At 43.4% G+C, this 19,963-nt stretch overlaps 1 protein-coding gene across 1 annotated transcript; it reads left to right on the top strand.

Moving 5' to 3' along the window:
* Positions 1-1,917: 1,917 nt before the first annotated feature.
* LOC311126005 (actin-related protein 2/3 complex subunit 2-B) lies at positions 1,918-17,232 on the top strand. The gene is made up of 10 exons (XM_084200028.1): positions 1,918-2,140; positions 3,154-3,188; positions 3,319-3,431; positions 6,688-6,733; positions 7,583-7,769; positions 10,416-10,509; positions 10,874-11,000; positions 11,359-11,459; positions 13,361-13,461; positions 16,221-17,232. The coding sequence occupies exons 1-10, from the start codon at positions 2,067-2,069 to the stop codon at positions 16,240-16,242; spliced, it is 900 nt and encodes a 299-aa protein (XP_084056154.1). The 5' UTR covers positions 1,918-2,066; the 3' UTR covers positions 16,243-17,232.
* The last annotated feature ends 2,731 nt before the right edge of the window (positions 17,233-19,963 follow it).

The following is a 19,963-nucleotide window of genomic DNA, read 5'->3' as shown; positions in this document are numbered from 1 at the left end:
CAAACTTTGCTTTCATCAAAGAATCCTCCTTTTGCAGCAATTACAGCCTTGCAGACCTTTGGCATTCTAGTTGTCAATTTGTCGAGGTAATCTGAAGAGATTTCACCCCATGCTTCCTGAAGGACCTCCCACAAGTTGGATTGGCTTGATGGGCACTTCTTACGTATCATACGGTCAAGCTGCTCCCACAACAGCTCAGTAGGGTTGAGATCCGGTGACTGTGCTGGCCACTCCATTATAGACAGAATACCAGCTGACTGCTTCTTCCCAAAATAGTTCTTGCATAGATTGGAGCTGTGCTTTGGATCATTGTCCTGTTGTAGGAGGAAATTGGCGCCAATCAAGCGCCGTCCACAGGGTATGGCATGGCATTGCAAAATGGAATGATAGCCTTCCTTCTTCAAGATCCCTTTTAACCTGTACAAATATCCCACTTTACCACCACCAAAGCATCACATTGCCTCCACCATGCTTGACAGATGGCATCAAGCACTCCTTCAGCATCTTTTCATTTGGTCTGCGTCTCACAAATGTTCTACTTTGTGATCCGAACACCTCAAACTTGGATTTGTCTGTCCATAACACTTTTTTTCCAATCTTCCTCTGTCCAGTGTCTGTGTTATTTTGCCCATCTTAATCTTTTCTTTTTATTGGCCAATCTGAGATATGGCTTTTTCTTTGCAACTCTGCCTAGAAGGTCAGCACCCCAGAGTCGCGTCTTCACTGTTGACGTTGAGACTGGTGTTTTGCGGGTACTATTTAATGTAGCTGCCAGTTGAGTACTTGTGAGGCGTCTGTTTCTCAAACTAGACACTCTAATGTATTTGTCCTCTTGCTCAGTTGTGCACCGCGGCCTCCCACTCTTCTTTCTATTCTGGTTAGAGCAAGTTTGTGTTGTTCTGTGAAGGGAGTAGTACACAGCGTTGTACGAGATCTTCAGTTTCTTGGCAATTTCTCACATGGAATAGCATTCATTTCTCAGAACAACAATAGACTGACGAGTTTCAGAAGAAAGTCCTTTGTTTCTGGCCATTTTGAGAATGTAATCGAACCCACAATTGCTGCTGCTCCTGATACTCAACTAGTCTCAAGAAGGCCAGTTTTATTGCTTCTTTAATCAGCACAACAGTTTTCAGCTGTGCTAACATAATTTCAAAAGGGTTTTTAATGCTCAATTAGCCTTTTAAAATGATGAACTTGGATTAGCAAACACAACGTACCATTGGAACACAGGACTGATGGTTGCTGATAATGTACGCCTATGTAGATATGCCATTAAAAATCAGCCGTTTCCATCTACAATAGGCATTTACAACATTAACAATGTCTACACTGTATTTCTGATCAATTTGATGTTATTTTAATGGACAAAAAAATTGCTTTTCTTTCGAAAACAAGGACATTTCTAAGTGACCCCAAACTTTTGAACAGTAGTGTATGTTTCAGTAAGATTGGATTTTTGGCATTTATAGCAGTGGTTATCAACTGTACTGCAGGGATGCAATGTAAGTTGCAGAAAATAGAGGTTGTGGTGGCAGCTGCAGAAAGGTATTTGGGTGTGAAAGACTTGACATCAGAAGATTTTCAGGGTGTGTTAAGTGGTGGTGTCCCATCGTTTCAGGCTGTTGACCTGAAGTAGGAGTAAATAGATTTAAATAGTGGATTATGGTAGTTATTATTATTATTATTATTATTATTGTTTTTTTATTGTTGTTTTTTGTGAGTCTAGTGTTAGATGGTAGGGTATTTGTTGTATTTTTTTTTTTTTTTTTTTTTTTTTTAAAGCAAAGTATAAGGGAGTTATACTCCAGTATAGTAGGTGGCGGTAAGGCAACATTTATTGGATGCCAACCACCATTAAACCTCATCGAAGAAGAAGAACAATCTTACAGGCAGTGCTGTGAGCAGCCTTGCTTTGGGGTGCTGAATGAAATAAGCGGAAGAGCCGACAGACGGAAGTGGTCTGTCAGGGAAGAACATTTTGCAGAATTAGACACAAAGAAGCTAAAACAAATTTTATATTTCGATTTAAACGTATTCCCCAGTCCATACCAGTGTCCGCTGCAATGATTCTGCTAGAAATCAACAACCGGATTATAGAAGAGACGCTGACGTTGAAATTTGACGGCGCATCCAATGGGTGAGAAATCAATGTTCCAGGCTAACGTTAGCTAGCTACCGAATAGCTAACAGTAGCCTTATCTTAATGTCTGGCCAGTATTATTTGCTCGACAATGAAAGATGGATGGAAAATGTGCGGCTGGTGGAATTGACAGAACAGTGACTATAGATTTGACACGTACAGTCATATTCTGGTTTAACTGAATAAAGTGGCACTCTCCTCAAAGACATCGCTTTGCCGGAATTATGGGGTGTGTCTGTCACTGTCTTTAGCTATGGCTAGCTAGACTGTCTGAAAGCTGTCTAGCCCCCAAAAGGGGTGGAAAGCTAAGCTAACTGTAGTTTACGTGTGCTTGTCGGCATCCCCTCATTTATTGTCCCAATGAACTGCCAATTTTTCATTTATGATGGTGGCTTTCACATAAAACATGAAACATGTCCAGCCATGTTGTTAGCTAGCTAGCTATCTACCTTATCACACTGGCTGCTATGCTAATCACCGCAATAAAAGGGAACCTGCTTTTCTAGTTCATGGTAGCTAGTTAACTAGTTTGCTTTCATCTCCTCGCTTTGAATTGAGAAAGAGAACGTGTCGTTATTGGTTAACATTGTATTAGCTAGAGTCGTTAAATTGCAGGAAATTATAGAAATGAATTCAGGATAGTCCGACTAGCTAGCTAACATTCTATTAGCCATCGCCTTGTTGGCCTCTTCCGCATTCCAGCATTCCAGCATCCCCAAGCTGGGTCATGTCAGTGCAACTCTCTGGGTCGAGTCACTGCAGCGAATGCATTTATAGACAACTTCTAAACCCCAAGGAGTGGTTTCTTGAAATACATTTGCAAGTTGCACGAAAACCAAAATGGTTTTACAAGAATAAGCCAAAATGGTAACTGCTGCAGAATATTATTATACTGGCAGCAAATTAAGCGTTGTCTATAGTTAAGCCTACTCAACAAAACATGACCGAATTTGTTATATTATCATGCATTCAGTTTCGTACATATTTGACATATAATCCTCAATTTGCAGGACTAAACCAGAGGCAGTGGAGGTGACATTTGCAGGTGAGTTAAGGACTAGTGGTTCATATTTCCATGCAGTACCATGCAGTTATGACAATATTATGCTATTTCCAGGAGTGAGTTGTCCATGTGGATGCTTGTTTGTAACTGATGGCTTTTCTCTGAACTGTAGATTTCGATGGTGTCCTCTACCACATCTCCAACCCCGATGGGGACAAGACCAAGCTGATGGTCAGCATCTCCCTCAAGTTCTACAAGGAGCTGCAGGAGCACGGAGCTGATGAGGTGACATACACACACACCAGCATCTGTACCTCCCTTGGTCTTCATTCAATCTACAGAGATGTCCCGTGTAGCTCAGTTGGTAGAGCATGGCGCTTGCAACGACAGTGTTATGGGTTCGATTCCCACGGGGGACCAGCATATGTGACTGACTTGCTCGATTCGGTCTTATGTAGCAACATTTCAAATTGTGTTTTTTACATTGGATAAAAGTAGAGACTGAGCTAGAAAATGGTATATCATACACTACAGTTGAGGAACAATGGGGAAAGTAATTCTGCTTTGAAAGTTGATAAACTTGTAACCTCACCTTTGAGAAAATGGCCCTTGAATGTTTTGGTACCTACTGGAGAGCTCTTCTTTGTCTACACCCATTCAGCATCATTCGCACCCTTTGAGGTATTAGCCCCACCTATCTCATTAAGGATTCACATGTGAGGCTATGTACTAAACAACCAAAGATTTCAAGACTAAAGGCTGTTTTATACTACGGGTGTGTTCGTAAATTTAATCTGGAGTGCCAGAGTGTGCTCTGGGCTTTCGTAAACTCAGAGCGTTGTCAGATTGGCCGTTTGTAAATTCAGAGTGTTTCGCTCTCGGAGCGTTCAGAGCGCACACTGGACGCTCTGGCTGAAAAGTAGGGTTGAGCCGAGCGTTCTGACCTAACAACAGCAGTCAAGCACCCAAGCTAACTGGCTAACGTTGACTAGCTAGCTAGCTACTTCCAGACACAAATGAGAGAACAGCTCACTCTGACCATTCTACTCACCGTAGCAGAGCTGGTTAGGCTGTTTTTATGTTATCTAGAGAGTTGGTGACTAACTGTGCTGCTGGCAACAATTTAATAACGCTTTTTTGCCAACGTTTACTGACACCGGCCATATTCAACGGGTGTTGAGTGTTCTTAAATTCATCAGTTATTCTGCGCTCTGGCACACTCAGATGAGAGTGCTCTGAAATCGGAGTAGATAGGCCGGAGCGAATTTACCAGCTACGTCTGTCGACAGTTGTCGCAGTGACATCATAAACATTCTATTGAAATAGTTACTTGCATAGTGGAGTCTTTTGTTTAGACATGTAGCTAACTAGCTAAACAATTAACCATAATCACAACTCATAACGTTACTACCCTCCATGAATCTGCAGGTAGCTAACCAACCAGGTTCGATGTTAGCTAGCTAACATTAGGCTATAACTAGCAATGCAAATGGCTCTGAGATACTAATAATATTACTACACAGATCATACACGGGATGCTGACCTTCTAGGCAGAGTTGCAAAGAAAAAGCCAAATCTCAGACTGGCCAATAAAAATAAAAGATTAAGATGGGCAGTCTGAGATATGGCTTTTTCTTTGCAACTCTGCCTAGAAGGTCAGCATCCCGGAGTCGCCTCTTCACTGTTGACGTTGAGACTTGTTTTTTCGGGTACTATTTAATAAAGCTGCCAGTTGAGGACCTGTGAGGCATCTGTTTCTCAAACTAGACACTAATGTGTTTGTCCTCTTGCTCAGTTGTGCACCGGGGCCTCCCACTCCTCTTTCTATTCTGGTTAGAGCCAGTTTGCGCTGTTCTGTGAAGGGAGTAGTACAGTGTTGTATGAGATCTTCAGTTTCTTGGCAATTTCTCGCATGGAATAGCCTTCATTTCTCAGAACAACAAAAGACTGACGAGTTTCAGAAGAAAGTCCTTTGTTTCTGGCCATTTTGAGCCTGTAATCGAACCCACAATGCTCCAGATACTCAACTAGTCTCAAGAAGGCCAGTTTTATTGCTTCTTTAATCAGCACAACAGTTTTTAGCTGTGCTAACATAATTGCAAAAGGGTTTTCTAATGATCAATTAGTATTTTTAAAATGATAATTTGGGATTAGCAAACACAACGTGCCATTGGAACACAGGACTGATGGTTGCTGATAATGGGCTTCTGTACACCTATGTAGATATTCCATAAAACATCTGCTGTTTCCAGCTACAATAGCCATTTACAACATTAACAATGTCTACACTGTATTTCTGATCAATTTGATGTTATTTTAATGGACAAAAAAATGCTTTTCTTTCGAAAACAAGGACATTTCTAAGTGACCCCAAACTTTTGAACGGTAGTGTATATCATTTTTACAAGTATGAAAATGTATGCGCTCACTACTGTAAGTTGCTCTGGATAAGAGCATCTGCTAAATGACAAATGTAATGTAAAAAATGAATGCTTGAAAGGTAACCCATGGCACTCATCATAGTTGTAGTTTAAAATGTGTGTCAGAGTAGATGTATTTATTTTATGTGAAAAAGGAGAAATGTCTGTAAAGCAGGATGTCGGGGCTTTTTACATCCTCACCTTGTATGGAAGAAAGCAGCAGTGGTTTCTTATAGAAACAGGAAGTGCTTTCTGACTCACCCTTTAGGGAGGAAGTGCTGACTGAGACAGCAAAACGTTGCCTAATGAACACCATGACTGCCTTCTAGTAGTCTACCAGTTCTTGTGTTCTTACTGTCTGCGAGCACTACTGTCTGCGAGCACTACTGGATCAAAGGACTGGATAGGTTTCAACAGTATTGTTTTTACCTGTCCAGCACTTTAAGATCATGGAGGAAAAGAGCTGTGGAAAGGAATACCTATATCACTTGCTGCACAGTGGTGTGTTTTTAAAGAACCAGATCATCTCCCAGTCCTGTCACCTGACCATAGAAAATGAATGTCTGCCTTCATTGCCTTCTTCATTGTAATGGTATAGAAAGCTAGTTTAACTACTGCAAAAACAAAATGGCCTTGTGAGAACATGTTCAACTAATCTAGTGTTGTCCTTTTCAGTCACTCAATGTACATTTGGTACACCTTGTCACCTTTCTTCACTAACCCACAACAAAACACATTTCGCGTAGACATGTTCCACTTTACATGTTCCGTAATAGATTTACACAATACATAAATACATGCGTCACAATGGTGCACTCTTGCAGTTTTACTGTAAAGGGAACTGAATTGCAGTGCAGCTTCTTATAATAAAAGTTATGTCCTATCCTCTGTTTTGACATGTGTAAGCTGGATTTGCATATTATCTCCATGTTTGTTCAGGACATGATTCCACATTGACAGGTAACCTTTTTTTTTAGGGGAATGCCTATGTTCTCCCGTTACCGTTATCTACACTGAGACATCCACCCCTACCCGTCTACTCCAGCTCTCTGATGTTGCATAGCTGGTGTCTGACTCTGTTACTGTCACTAATAACACACCAAATCACTCCCTCCTTTCAGCTGCTGAAGCGGGTCTATGGGAACTTCCTGGTTTCACCCGAGGCATGTAAGTACTACGGTCCACTCCCTATGTAAGTTAAGTAGTATGTAACTACAGTCCACTCTCCCTATGTAAGTTAAGTAGTATGTAACTACAGTCCACTCTCCCTATGTAAGTTAAGTAGTATGTAACTACAGTCCACTCTCCCTATGTAAGTTAAGTAGTATGTAACTACAGTCCACTCTCCCTATGTAAGTTAAGTACTATGTAACTACGGTCCACTCTCCCTGTGTAAGTTAAGTAGAATGTAACTACGGTCCACTCTCCCTGTGTAAATTACCCCGGTCACAATGTTAATGACTCCAACTACTCAGAGAATGATCGACAGCGCATCATACAGCGCATCATACAGCGCGTCATACAGCGTGTCATACAGCACGTCATATAGGCTATATGAAGTGCTATCACTTACGGAGGTCCAACGCAGTGCCTGTTGTGACTATAGCCCTATTTACTCGCCTTGCACAATTTTCACATTTTGTTGCGTTATAGGTACAACATAAAGTGTAGACACATTCAATTAAAATAACACGATTTCACCCAGATCCTCCTCCATGATTGGAACTATAGATGGTGTTTACTGGGTGATACACTGTGTTTGGTTGGCACCAGGTCTAACGCTTTGCATTTAGGCCAACACGTCGTTCGTTTTTTTGCTTTGTTGCAAAGTCAATGCAGAATTGTATTAATATTTATTGTCATTTGCTATAGGCCGGTTTTGACCCCCATTCCCCTCAGAGATTGACACACGTTTGACACATGTCATAGTTTGTAAACCTCTTACAAATAATTATTCTAGCGATAATAATTATATCGAACAATAACTGATCTTGTCTGTGATTGGCCGTCTCCTAGGCTACAACGTGTCCCTGCTCTTTGACCTGGATGCGGTCCCGGCCAACAAGGAGGAGGTGATCCACCAGGCGGGCATGCTGAAGAGGAACTGCTTCGCCTCGGTGTTCGAGAAGTACTTCAAGTTCCAGGAGGAGGGCAAGGAGGGAGAGAAGAGGGCTGTGGTCCACTACAGAGACGATGAGTCCATGTAGGTGGCCGCTGCACTGCCTGGAAGAAAATGTATAGAAGTAACCATAGACAAAAACAAGGATGCTATTTGTTGTTAACCACTAAAAGTCTTAGCCTTTGGGTGGTTGGGGGGAGCGGTTCTACTAAAACATATGGCATTTTTTAAAGATGGTCATACCATATATCATTTAGCTATTTGATTTTGAATTATTAGGAACCCTGTAGGTATCAAAACAATTACTTGTTAAAATATTGAATTTGGCCTTTACTGCTATAGCCCATAGAAACACATTGAATAACACATTCATAAATGGCAAAATAGTCAAAAAATAAATAATAAGGAATAAGGTTTTGAAGTGTCCTATATATAAGAAAGCGCAGGATATATATATAATGACACACACATTTGTTTTTGTTTTTTGGCAGGCACAAAACTACTTCCATATTTTGTTGTTGTTGCCATTACCGGGTTACATTCAGACGATTCCTGTGTCACTTGTGTGGGTCGTAGAACAAAACGCAGAACACCATCGTGTTCGTGAGACTCTCCCCTTTCCATAGTGGGGAAATTCGTTTTCTAGGCCAAACCGTTCAGACGCTACAGACGTTTTTGTGAGAAGAACGATTTTCGGGATGTCTCCTGGTCTGACAAACACCACTGTAGCTCTGCCACTTTCCAGCGCAGATGCGGAAGGCCGACATTGTCTTAATTAGCGTTAATCGACTCTAGAGGGTTTAAAAAACCGTCCGGGATTTGCATAGAGAATACATTTGGTTACAATGAAACAGCACAAAGGCTATATATATATATATATATATATATATATATATATATATATATATATATATATATATATATATATATATATATATATATATATATACATACATACAGTGAGGGGGAAAAAAGTATTTGATCCCCTGCTGATTTTCTACGTTTGCCCACTGACAAATAAATTATCAGTCTATAATTTTAATGGTAGGTTTATTTGAACAGTGAGAGACAGAATAACAACAAAAAAATCCAGATAAACGCATGTCAAAAATGTTATAAATTGATTTGCATTTTAATGGGGGAAATAAGTATTTGACCCCCTCTCAATCAGAAAGATTTCTGGCTCCCAGGTGTCTTTTTATACAGGTAAGAAACTGAGATTAGTAGCACACTCTTAAAGGGAGTGCTCCTAATCTCAGCTTGTTACCTGTATAAAAGACACCTGTCCACAGAAGCAATCAATCAATCAGATTCCAAACTCTCCACCATGGCGAAGACCAAAGAGCTCTCCAAGGATGTCAGGGACAAGATTGTAGACCTACACAAGGCTGGAATGGGCTACAAGACCATCGCCAAGCAGCTTGGTGAGAAGGTGACAACAGTTGGTGTGATTATTCGCAAATGGAAGAACTGTCAATCTCCCTCGGCCTGGGGCTCCATGCAAGATCTCACCTCGTGGAGTTGCAATGATCATGAGAATGGTGAAGAATTAGCCCAGAACTACACGGGAGGATCTTGTCAATGATCTCAAGGCAGCTGGGACCATAGTCACCAAGAAAATAATTGGTAACACACTACGCCGTGAAGGACTGAAATCCTGCAGCGCCCGCAAGGTCCTCCTGCTCAAGAAAGCACATATACAGGCCCGTCTGAAGTTTGCCAATGAACATCTGAATGATTCAGAGGAGAACTGGGTGAAAGTGTTGTGGTCAGATGAGACCAAAATCAAGGTCTTTGGCATCAACTCAACTCGCCGTGTTTGGAGGAGGAGGAATGCTGCCTATGACCCCAAGAACACCATCCCCATCGTCAAACATGGAGGTGGAAACATTATGCTTTGGGGGGGGGGGGGGGGGGGGGGGGGGGGGGGGGGGGGGGGGGTTCTGCTAAGGGGACAGGACAACTTCACTGCATCAAAGGGGCGATGGACGGGGCCATGTACCGTCAAATCTTGGGTGAGAACCTCCTTCCCTCAGCCAGGGCATAGAAAATGGGTCGTGGATGGGTATTCCAGCATGACAATGACCCAAAACACACGGCCAAGGCAACAAAGGAGTGGCTCAAGAAGAAGCACATTAAGGTCCTGGAGTGGCCTAGCCAGTCTCCAGACCTTAATACCATAGAAAATCTGTGGAGGGAGCTGAAGGTTCGAGTTGCCAAACGTCAGCCTCAAAACCTTAATGACTTGGAGAAGATCTGCAAAGACGAGTGGGACAAAATCCCTCCTGAGATGTGTGCAAACCTGGTGGCCAACTACAACAAACATCTGACCTCTGTGATTGCCAACAAGGGTTTTGCCACCAAGTACTAAGTCATGTTTTGCAGAGGGGTCAAATACTTATTTCCCTCATTAAAATGCAAATCAATTTATAACATTTTTGACGTGTTTTTCTGGATTTTTTTGTTGTTATTCTGCCTCTCACTGTTCAAATAAACCTACCATTAAAATTATAGACTGATCATGTCTTTGTCAGTGGGCAAACGTACAAAATCAGCAGGGGATCAAATACTTTTTTCCCTCACTGTATATATATATTTTTATTTTTATATATATATATATATATATATATATGTTTTTCTTGTATATGTATATATATATTTTTTTATGCCAGTATTCCATGTCAACGAGGTGACTACCGGTTGTTGACATGTTTCTGTGTTTCTCCTCAGGTATCTGGAGGCCAAGAAGGACAGAGTGACGGTGGTATTCAGCACAGTGTTCAAAGACGACGATGACGTCATCCTTGGGAAAGTGTTCATGCAGGTAAAACAATATTTCTCTCTCAGGTTTTCATGACCCTTAACAGGAACTGCCTCACACATTATTAAAACGAGCTTGGCAACACAATGTACGGTACAAAATGATGTAATTACAATACAGTATGTAGTTGTCCATATGGTTGTGAAAAGGGGAAAGGGTACCAAAGTATCTGTTTGCACTGTTGCCCGAAGGTAGTTCACCACAGTGATGAAGAAACCCTATCCCCTCTCTGTGTCTGTCTAAATGCTTTATGAAATATCTTATTTGCTCTCTACACTATTAGGTAATTGTCATGTGTGGATGGATGTGTGTGTGTGGATGGATGTGCGTGGATGTGTGTTTTTTGTGTCTCGCTCTCTGTGTGTAGGAGTTTAAGGAGGGTCGGCGAGCCAGTCACACAGCCCCCCAGGTTCTGTTCAGCCACCGGGAGCCGCCCCTGGAGCTGAAGGACACTGACGCTGCCGTCGGAGACAACATCGGATACATCACCTTCGGTCTGTACCAACCAAATTCCAGTTACTTTCCCCAAATTCCCAGGTTTTCCAGAAATCCAGGTTGGAGGATTCTAGATTTCCTGCTTATGCCCTTCTAATTCCTGGAATCTTCCAAACCGGATTTCGGTCCTACCTGGGAATTACAAGGGTGTACTGTACAAGATAGTACTTAGAGCTGAATTGTGTGACCGTAAAAAACAACAGTTTACTTATACTAGACATGCAGATAACCGGCTCTGTCTAGTGACATGATAGAAAGTAGTCAGTGGATGAACATATTTGCTTGAATATCAGGTCAGTCATAAGCCTAATTCCAATGTCTTTGTGTTAATGTGTGATCTTTCTCCTGTCCTGTCAGTCCTGTTCCCACGTCACACCAATGCCAACGCCAGAGACAACACCATCAACCTCATCCACACCTTCAGGGACTACCTGCACTACCACATAAAGTGCTCCAAGGTGACTTCCCTAACTAGTATACTAACTAGGACCATATTAGTCCCAACTTCTGTACTGCCCTAACTAGGGCCCTACCATACCTGCACTACCATGTAAAGGGACAGATTCTGGACGCAGATTAAGCCTAGTCCTGGACTAAAAAGAATGGTCAGTGGAGAGTCTCCCTTGAATATAAATGTAATCTGTATCCAGTAAAACGCCCCAAGGTGAGCACTAACTACTTTACCTGCACTAACTAGGGCCCTACTATATGGCACTAACTACTTTACCTGCACCAACTAGGGCCCTATTTTACCTGCACTAACTACTCCCCTAACTAGGGTCCTACTTTACCTGCACTAACTACTCCCCTAACTAGGGCCCTACTTTACCTGCACTAACTACTCCCCTAACTAGGGCCCTACTATACCGGCACTAACTACTCCCCTAACTAGGGCCCTACTTTACCTGCACTAACTACTCCCCTAAATAGGGCCCTACTTTACCTGCAGTAACTACTCCCCTAAATAGGGCCCTACTTTACCTGCACTAACTACTCCCCTAACTAGGGCCTTACTTTACCTGCAGTAACTACTCCCCTAACTAGGGCCCTACTATACCGGCACTAACTACTCCCCTAACTAGGGCCCTACTTTACCTGCACTAACTACTCCCCTAAATAGGGCCCTACTTTACCTGCAGTAACTACTCCCCTAAATAGGGCCCTACTTTACCTGCAGTAACTACTCCCCTAACTAGGGCCCTACTATACCTGCACTAACTACTCCCCTAACTAGGGCCCTACTATACCGGCACTAACTACTCCCCTAACTAGGGCCCTACTTTACCTGCACTAACTACTCCCCTAAATAGGGCCCTACTTTACCTGCAGTAACTACTCCCCTAACTAGGGCCCTACTTTACCTGCAGTAACTACTCCCCTAACTAGGGCCCTACTATACCTGCACTAACTACTCCCCTAACTAGGGCCCTATTTTACCGGCACTAATTACTCCCCTAACTAGGGCCCTACTATACCGGCACTAACTACTCCCCTAACTAGGGCCCTACTATACCGGTACTAACTACTCCCCTAACTAGGGCCCTACTATACCGGAACTAACTACTCCCCTAACTAGGGCCCTACTATACCAGAACTAACTACTCCCCTAACTAGGGCCCTACTATACCGGCACTAGCGTGGTAAAACCCTGCAGTCTCAGTGATCATGAAGGTTTCTGATGGGGTTTCCATCGTAAAAGGTTACGTGCGTGTGGTCAGATTCCTGCCTGGTATGCGTTGAGGTCACTCATTTAGGTTATATAAGGTTACAAAAGGTTGACCTGTGTGTCTGTCACATCGTATTGACTACAGGCCGCACCACACAAGATGATGACAACAGGATGTTTTTGTGCGGAATCTGCGGATGGGTGTCTGCCTTGGCACAGTTTCAGCCATGTGGCTGATGCATTGCTGACTATATTCTATTCTCTTGTTTGGGGAACTGTTATGTGACGCTGGGTGTAGGGTGTCATTGTCACTTTAATAATGGAACACTAGTCACTTTAGTAATGGAACACTAGTCACTTTAATAATGTTTACATAGTGTTTTACTCATTTCATATGTATATACTGTATTCTACTGTATTCTAGTCAATGCCACTCTGACATTGCTCGTCCTAATATTTAAATATTTCTTAATTCCATTCTTTTACTTTTACATTTGTGTGTATTGTTGGGAATTGTTAGATACTACTGCACTGTTGGAGCTAGGAACACAAGCATTTCGCTACACCCGCAATAACATCTGCTATGTGACCAATACAATGTGATTTGGTTCGGTCAGTTAGTGTGCGTGTCAGTGAGCTGTTGGTTCAATAGGTGTGTATTAAGGGTTGTGTGTCTCTGTCCCTCCCCTCCAGGCCTACATCCACACACGTATGAGGGCTAAGACTTCTGACTTCCTCAAGGTGTTGAACAGGGCACGACCCGACGCTGAGAAGAAGGAGATGAAGACCATGTCGTAAGTTACTGCTGCTGCTCACTCCAGCGTTGGAGTGCTGATTTAAGATCAGTTTTGCCTTTTAGATTACAATGGATAATATTACATGTGTATGGGGGGGGGGGGGGTGATCCGATCCTAGATCAACACACCTACTCTCAGATGCTTTTAGAATATGGTCCCATACCTGGACTGTGCCTGACTGAGCTGTCCTGGAACTAGCGGAATAGTCCCACCTGACAGGCACTCCAGCCAAGGCTCCATCAAAACGCTCAAAGTATTTAAAAAAAAAAACATACTATTTGGACCCAGATCTGGCTTATTCCACTGTCAGCCATTGGGTTCACTGGGATGTGAGTTACCTAACGTTACCTCTAGCACCAGTCCACACACAGCACTGCCTGTAGGACACTTCATATGAGAAAGTCACCCAGATGGAACTGTGAGTGTGGCCTGTTCTCATAAGATGTAACTGTGAGTGCGGCCTGTTCTCATAATAGATGTAACTGTGAGTGTGGCCTGTTCTCATAACAGCTGTAACTGTGAGTGCGGCCAGTTCTCATAACAGCTGTAACTGTGAGTGCGGCCTGTTCTCATAACAGATGTAACTGTGAGTGCGGCCTGTTCTCATAACAGATGTAACTGTGAGTGCGGCCTGTTCTCATAACAGATGTAACTGTGAGTGCGGCCAGTTCTCATAACAGATGTAACTGTGAGTGCGGCCTGTTCTCATAACAGCTGTAACTGTGAGTGTGGCCTGTTCTCATAACAGCTGTAACTGTGAGTGCGGCCTGTTCTCATAACAGCTGTAACTGTGAGTGCGGCCTGTTCTCATATCTCCCGTTTCTTTTCGTTTATCAAAGAGATCAGTTATCATTTAATGATGCACACTGACTTCTTTCACCATGTCCCCAGATCTTATCGTCCCTGGTAATGCTTAATTTCTTTTCTGCGTGAATGTTTTCACGTCCCTCGCCCACCTCGACATTCCTTTCTTAGTTAAATACCAACGCCGAATACACACACTCACCAGCGCCTGTGTGGTGAACAGCACAGTCAGATGGAGAGAGAGAGCCTGGGTAGAAGTGTGCACTGTCACGACATCTCTGGTACCAAGTTGCAGCCGTTGCCCAAACCACAGCTGATAAATGAATGGATTGTAGAGATTCCTTAGAAGCTGATCAAAGAATAGATTCTACATATTCCTTAGAACCCTCCTGTAATGTTGTTGTGTCTGTGGGCTACTGTGTTTGTAAGGCCGGTCTTGTCTGAACAGTTGTATGTTTGTGTTTGTTCCTTGTGTGTGCTACTATAACTGCTTTGACACTAGCAACGCTGTTTGAAGTAGGCTTGGGTGGAATTTGAACAAGGTTCCCCCACCCCTCTCTCTCTCACACACACACAGTTTGGTCCCTATCGCTGTGTGGGATCTGTGGATCCGACCAGTGCTCCCCCTCTCTGTCTGAAACAGAAGAGCCCTTGTCTAAATATGAATATTTAACTGTGACTCCGGGGGAACTCTACGCCACTGTTCCTCAGGGAGCTCAGCTCTGGGTGGAAGCAAGCAGGGGTGTAGTCTTGTTTCACAATCTGGGATTTGGTCATCGGTAGTTGACATAGTCGGTTCAACATATAGTTGGAAGGTGTGGTATCTGTTCTTATGTGTTTTAATCAAATCAACTATATGCACTGAGCTTGTCTGATGCTTTAATCAAACTGTTTGATTAAATAATTAAGACACACAAATGACTAGAGGGAGTCCGACCGCAATTGATTTGATTGTACCGGGCCGGGCTCAGACTTGCTGCGCTTTGTTCAAAAGAAAAAAAACAGCAAGTGACTGTGACCCGTTGTCTCTCTCTCCTCCCTGCTGCAGCGACCACCACACATCAACAGTGTGTATAGCGCTGTCCGTGTCGCTGAAGCTGCAACATAATTACAGACATTTCTGAATGAAAAGTTATGTTACCGAAATCCCTAATTTGTTTAGGAAAAACATTCTCTATTCCCTAAACCCTTGCTCTTTCTACGTGACATGTATACTTCGCATGCACGTGACCAATAGGGCCTGACCTATAGCATAGCATAGCATAATCACATCAATAAATTGGTTATAACAAACTCTGAACACCATAATACATGGATGCAGAGGACATGACAAATACATTTGAAATGGGGGAATGTTTACTGGTTGTGCAGGAGGTAAAGGGGAAGTCAGATGTGTGGAATAAATTTGACTTTCATATTTTGTTGTTACAGCCTGAATTTTTAAAATTGATTAAATTGCGAAAGAGAAAATTGTCACTGGCCTCCACACAATACCCCATAATGTCGAAGTGGAATTATGTTTTACATTTTATTAAACAAATTAATAAGAAATGTAAAGCTGAAATGTCTTGAGTCAATAAGTATTCAACCCCTTTGTTATGGCCAGCCTAAATAAGTTCAGGAGTAAAAATGTGCTTAACAACTCACATAATAAGTTGCTTGCGCAATAATAGTATTTTAACATGATTTCGGAATGACTACCTCATATCTGTACACCACACATAGATAATACATTTTATCTGCCTTCAGCTATATCTTTCAACTGCAACATTTCAACAAGTTTGTCACCTAGCCAGCGCCAGCGAGGAGCTTACCTTGGATCTCACGTGGCAAGAGGGTTTTCCTCTAAAACACCTAGAAGTAGTAATGCCAAGCCCTCTGTAGCCAATAAAGTGTCTGTGTGGTCCCTCTGGGACAAGATTGGCTAACTGTTTTTTTATGTCTGTTTTCAGGGGCAAGACGTTCTCCCGCTGAGGCTGGTCCACACGCGCACTCTGACCCCTAGACACGCCCAATCGCGCCACACCAAGAATCGACGCCACATTGGACAGGATCACAGGCCCCACCCCGCCCCTAAAGCCCCGCCCAGCGCGTGTCCATCCTGTGTCTTTTTAAAATAAAGTTGGCTCCTCTTTGAATAAAGTTGTCTCTTCTTAGGGAAATCCAGGCTTAAAAGAATAAAAAGGGCATTCCTTGCTTTGCATAGTTGAAAGAGAATTATTAGTCCTATATAAATATATATATAAAAAAATGAAATGTTTTGATACGATATCTTTTACTCCATTTGGTACTCTCTTGCCTTGCTGACTCGCTCTCTCGCTCCCTGGTGGTGTCCATAACATCAGAACCCCTCCTCTCTCCCTCCCTCCCTGGTGGTGTCCATAACTTCAGAATTCCTCCTCTCTCCCTCCCTCCCTGGTGGTGTCCATAACATCAGAACCCCTCATCTCTCCCTCCCTCCCTGGTGGTGTCCATAACATCAGAACCCCTCCTCTCTCCCTCCCTCCCTGGTGGTGTCCATAACATCAGAACCCCTCCTCTCTCCCTCCCTGGTGGTGTCCATAACATCAGAACCCCTCCTCTCTCCCTCCCTCCCTGGTGGTGTCCATAACTTCAGAACCCCTCCTCTCCTCTCTCTCCCGCCCTCCTTGGTGGTGTCCATAACTTCAGAACCCCTCCTCTCCTTCTCTCTCCTTCCCTCCCTGGTGATGTCCATAACTTCAGAACCCCTCCTCTCTCTCTCCCTCCCTCCCCGGTGGTGTCCATAACTTCAGAACCCCTCCTCTCTCTCTTCCTCCATCCCTGGTGGTGTCCATAACTTCAGAACTCCTCCTCCCTCCCTGGTGGTGTCCATAACTTCAGAACTCCTCCTCCTCTCCTCTGTCTTTCTCCTTCCTCCTCTATATGCTTCCATATTGTCTGTACCATTGTCATTGGAAAAATAAACCAATCTTATAAAAAGCATTATTTTCTGTGTTGTGGTTTCACAGACCTTAATCTCAGATTAACGTTACTTTATTTGGCTGATTGTACACAAGGTTCAACGGAAATGTGATTTCCACATCCCAACTTCTCCAAAAGACAAACGTACACATACAGGTTGGAGAAAGCGGCTGCCATACTACGACGCAGTTGTGGGGGTTAAGTGCCTTGTTCAAGGTCACAATGGCAGGCGACGGCATCTAGGATTTGATACCAGCAACCCTCCCGTTGCCAGATCACTTCCCGCACGATTTTTCCCGTCAGACCCGGAATTCGACCTGGCAACCCTCCGGTTGCTCGCTCCTCTAACCTCTAGGCCAGGGCTGCCCAACCCTCTTCCTGGAGATCTACCGTCCTGTGGGTTTTCAGTCCAACCCTAATTTAACACACCTGATTCTACTTATTAGATGCTCAACAATACCTTAACTAGCTGAATCAGATATGCTAAATTAGGGTTGGACTGAAAACCTACAGGACAGTAGATCTCCAGGAAGAGGGTTGAGCAGTCCTGCACTAGGCTACCTGCCAATACCTGCCATGTCCGATTCACAATTCCTTAGAACTCCAGACAGAGAATAGATGTTGGAGTGGAGTAATACCGAGGAGAGTATTTGGAGAGGCCTGCCTTACAGTAGGTACAGTAGAAATATGTCAACACATCAGTAGATCTGTTTGCTTGTGCTCTTGCCAACTGTCATGCCAAACGTCTTACATAGAATCTAATGTCATCAACCATAGTTGTCATTCGTGGGAAACGACATGTTTACTGTTGCATTGTCTTTGGTTTCATTTTAGCTTCTCTGTGAAAACAGCTGTTTGATCTAGATTCAATTCCTCAGAACTCCAGTCCTCACTAACTCAATCAGTGTCAATGTTTCTGTGAGTGAACAATAAACACACTGCCACTATTTCCAGTCGAACAGGTTTAGGACCAACACTACGCTTACTACCAGGGTAATATTGCACAACTCAATGCTAATAAAAACAATGTTCCATGCCTTTATTTTGGTATATATATTTTTTTGTCATTTAGCAGACGCTCTTATCCAGAGCAACTAACAGGAGCAATTAGGCTTAAGTGCCTTGCTCAAGGGTACATTGATAGATTTTTCACCAAGTCGGCTCAGGGATTAGAACCAGCAACCTTTCGGTTACTGGCACAACGCTCTTAACCACTAAGCTACCTGCCGCCCCATGTTTTGAAAAGAGAACTGGAAGGCATTGATGATACAGAGTCAAGAACAATGTGTTGAACATATTTATTTTATAGATAAACATCTCTGAGAAAGAATGCATCGGAATAACAACACCAAAACTACTTAACACCGTACACAACACCATTAGTTACGATGAATAGAAAACATGATAGCTAGGTCCAGCCGGCCTGACAGCTAGGTCCTGCCAGACAGAAAGCTAGGTCCGGCCAGATAGGTAGGTCCGGCAGGCCAGCCAGATATCTAGGTCTGGCCGGCCAGATAGCTACAGTGCCTTCGGAAAGTATTCAGACCCCTTGACTTTTTCCACATTTTGTTACATTACAGGCTTATTCTAAAATAGATTAAATAACTAAAAATCCTCAGCAATCTACAGACAATACCCCATAATGACAAAGCAAAAACAGTTTTTTGAAAAACTAATTTTTAAGTACCTTATTTACATAATATTCAGACCCTTTGCTATGAGACTTGAAATTGAGCTCAGGTGCATTGGAGCCCACCTGTGGTAAATTCACTTGATTGGATATGATTTGGAAAGGCACACACATCTCTGCAGCACTCCACCAATCAGGCCTTTATGGTAGAGTGGCCAGACGGCAGCCACTCTTCAGCAAAAGGCATATGACGGCCCGCTTGGAGTTAGCCAAAAAGGCACCTAAAGACTCTCAGACCATGAGAAACAAGATTCTCTGGTCTGATGAAACCAAGATTGCCCTGAATGCCAAGCGTCACGTCTGGAGGAAACCTGGCACCATCCCTACGGTGAAGCATGGTGGTGGCCGCATCATGCTGTGGGGATGTTTTTCAATAGCAGGGACTGGGAGACTAGTCAGCATCGAGGCAAAGATGAATGGAGCAAAGTACAGAGAGATCCTTGATGAAAACCTGCTCCAGAGCGCTCAGGAACTCAGACTGGGGTGAAAGTTCAACCTTCCAACAGGACAACGACCCTAAGCACACAGCCAAGAAAATGCAGGAGGGGCTTCGGGACAAGTCTCAAAATGTATTTTTGAGTGGCCCAGCCAGAGCTGGGACTTGAACCTGATCGAACATCTCTGGAGAGATCTGACAATAGCTGTGCAGCAACGCTCCCCATCCAACCTGACAGAGCTTGAGAGCATCTGCAGAGAAGAACTGGAGAAACTCCCCAAATATAAGTGTGCCAAGCTTGTAGCGTCATACCCAAGAAGACTTGATGCTGTAATCACTGCCAATGGTGCTTTAGCAAAGTACTGAGTAAAGGGTCTGAATATTTATGTAAATTCGATATTTCTGGGGAAAAGGTAAATGGGTCTGAAAACTTTCTGAAGGCACTGTATGTCCGGCTGGCAAGACAGCTAGGTCCGGCCGGAGGAGGAGGAGGAAGAAGGTTTATCCTCCTCAGTTGGTGGCTGCTTCGGTTGTTGGTGTCTCAGCCTTAGCTACATTTATAGGGGCCTCCTCTGTCTTCGTAGGGAGGCTCTCTTGAGTTGTCGGGTCTTCCTTCTTTGTGTGGG

The sequence above is a fragment of the Coregonus lavaretus genome (assembly GCF_964263955.1).
Source record: "Coregonus lavaretus genome assembly, contig: HAP1_SCAFFOLD_2173, whole genome shotgun sequence".
In the NCBI taxonomy this organism is placed as follows: Eukaryota; Metazoa; Chordata; class Actinopteri; order Salmoniformes; family Salmonidae; genus Coregonus; species Coregonus lavaretus.
The sequence above is the reverse complement of the archived record's forward strand: the minus strand, read 5'-3'. Positions and strand labels throughout refer to the sequence as shown.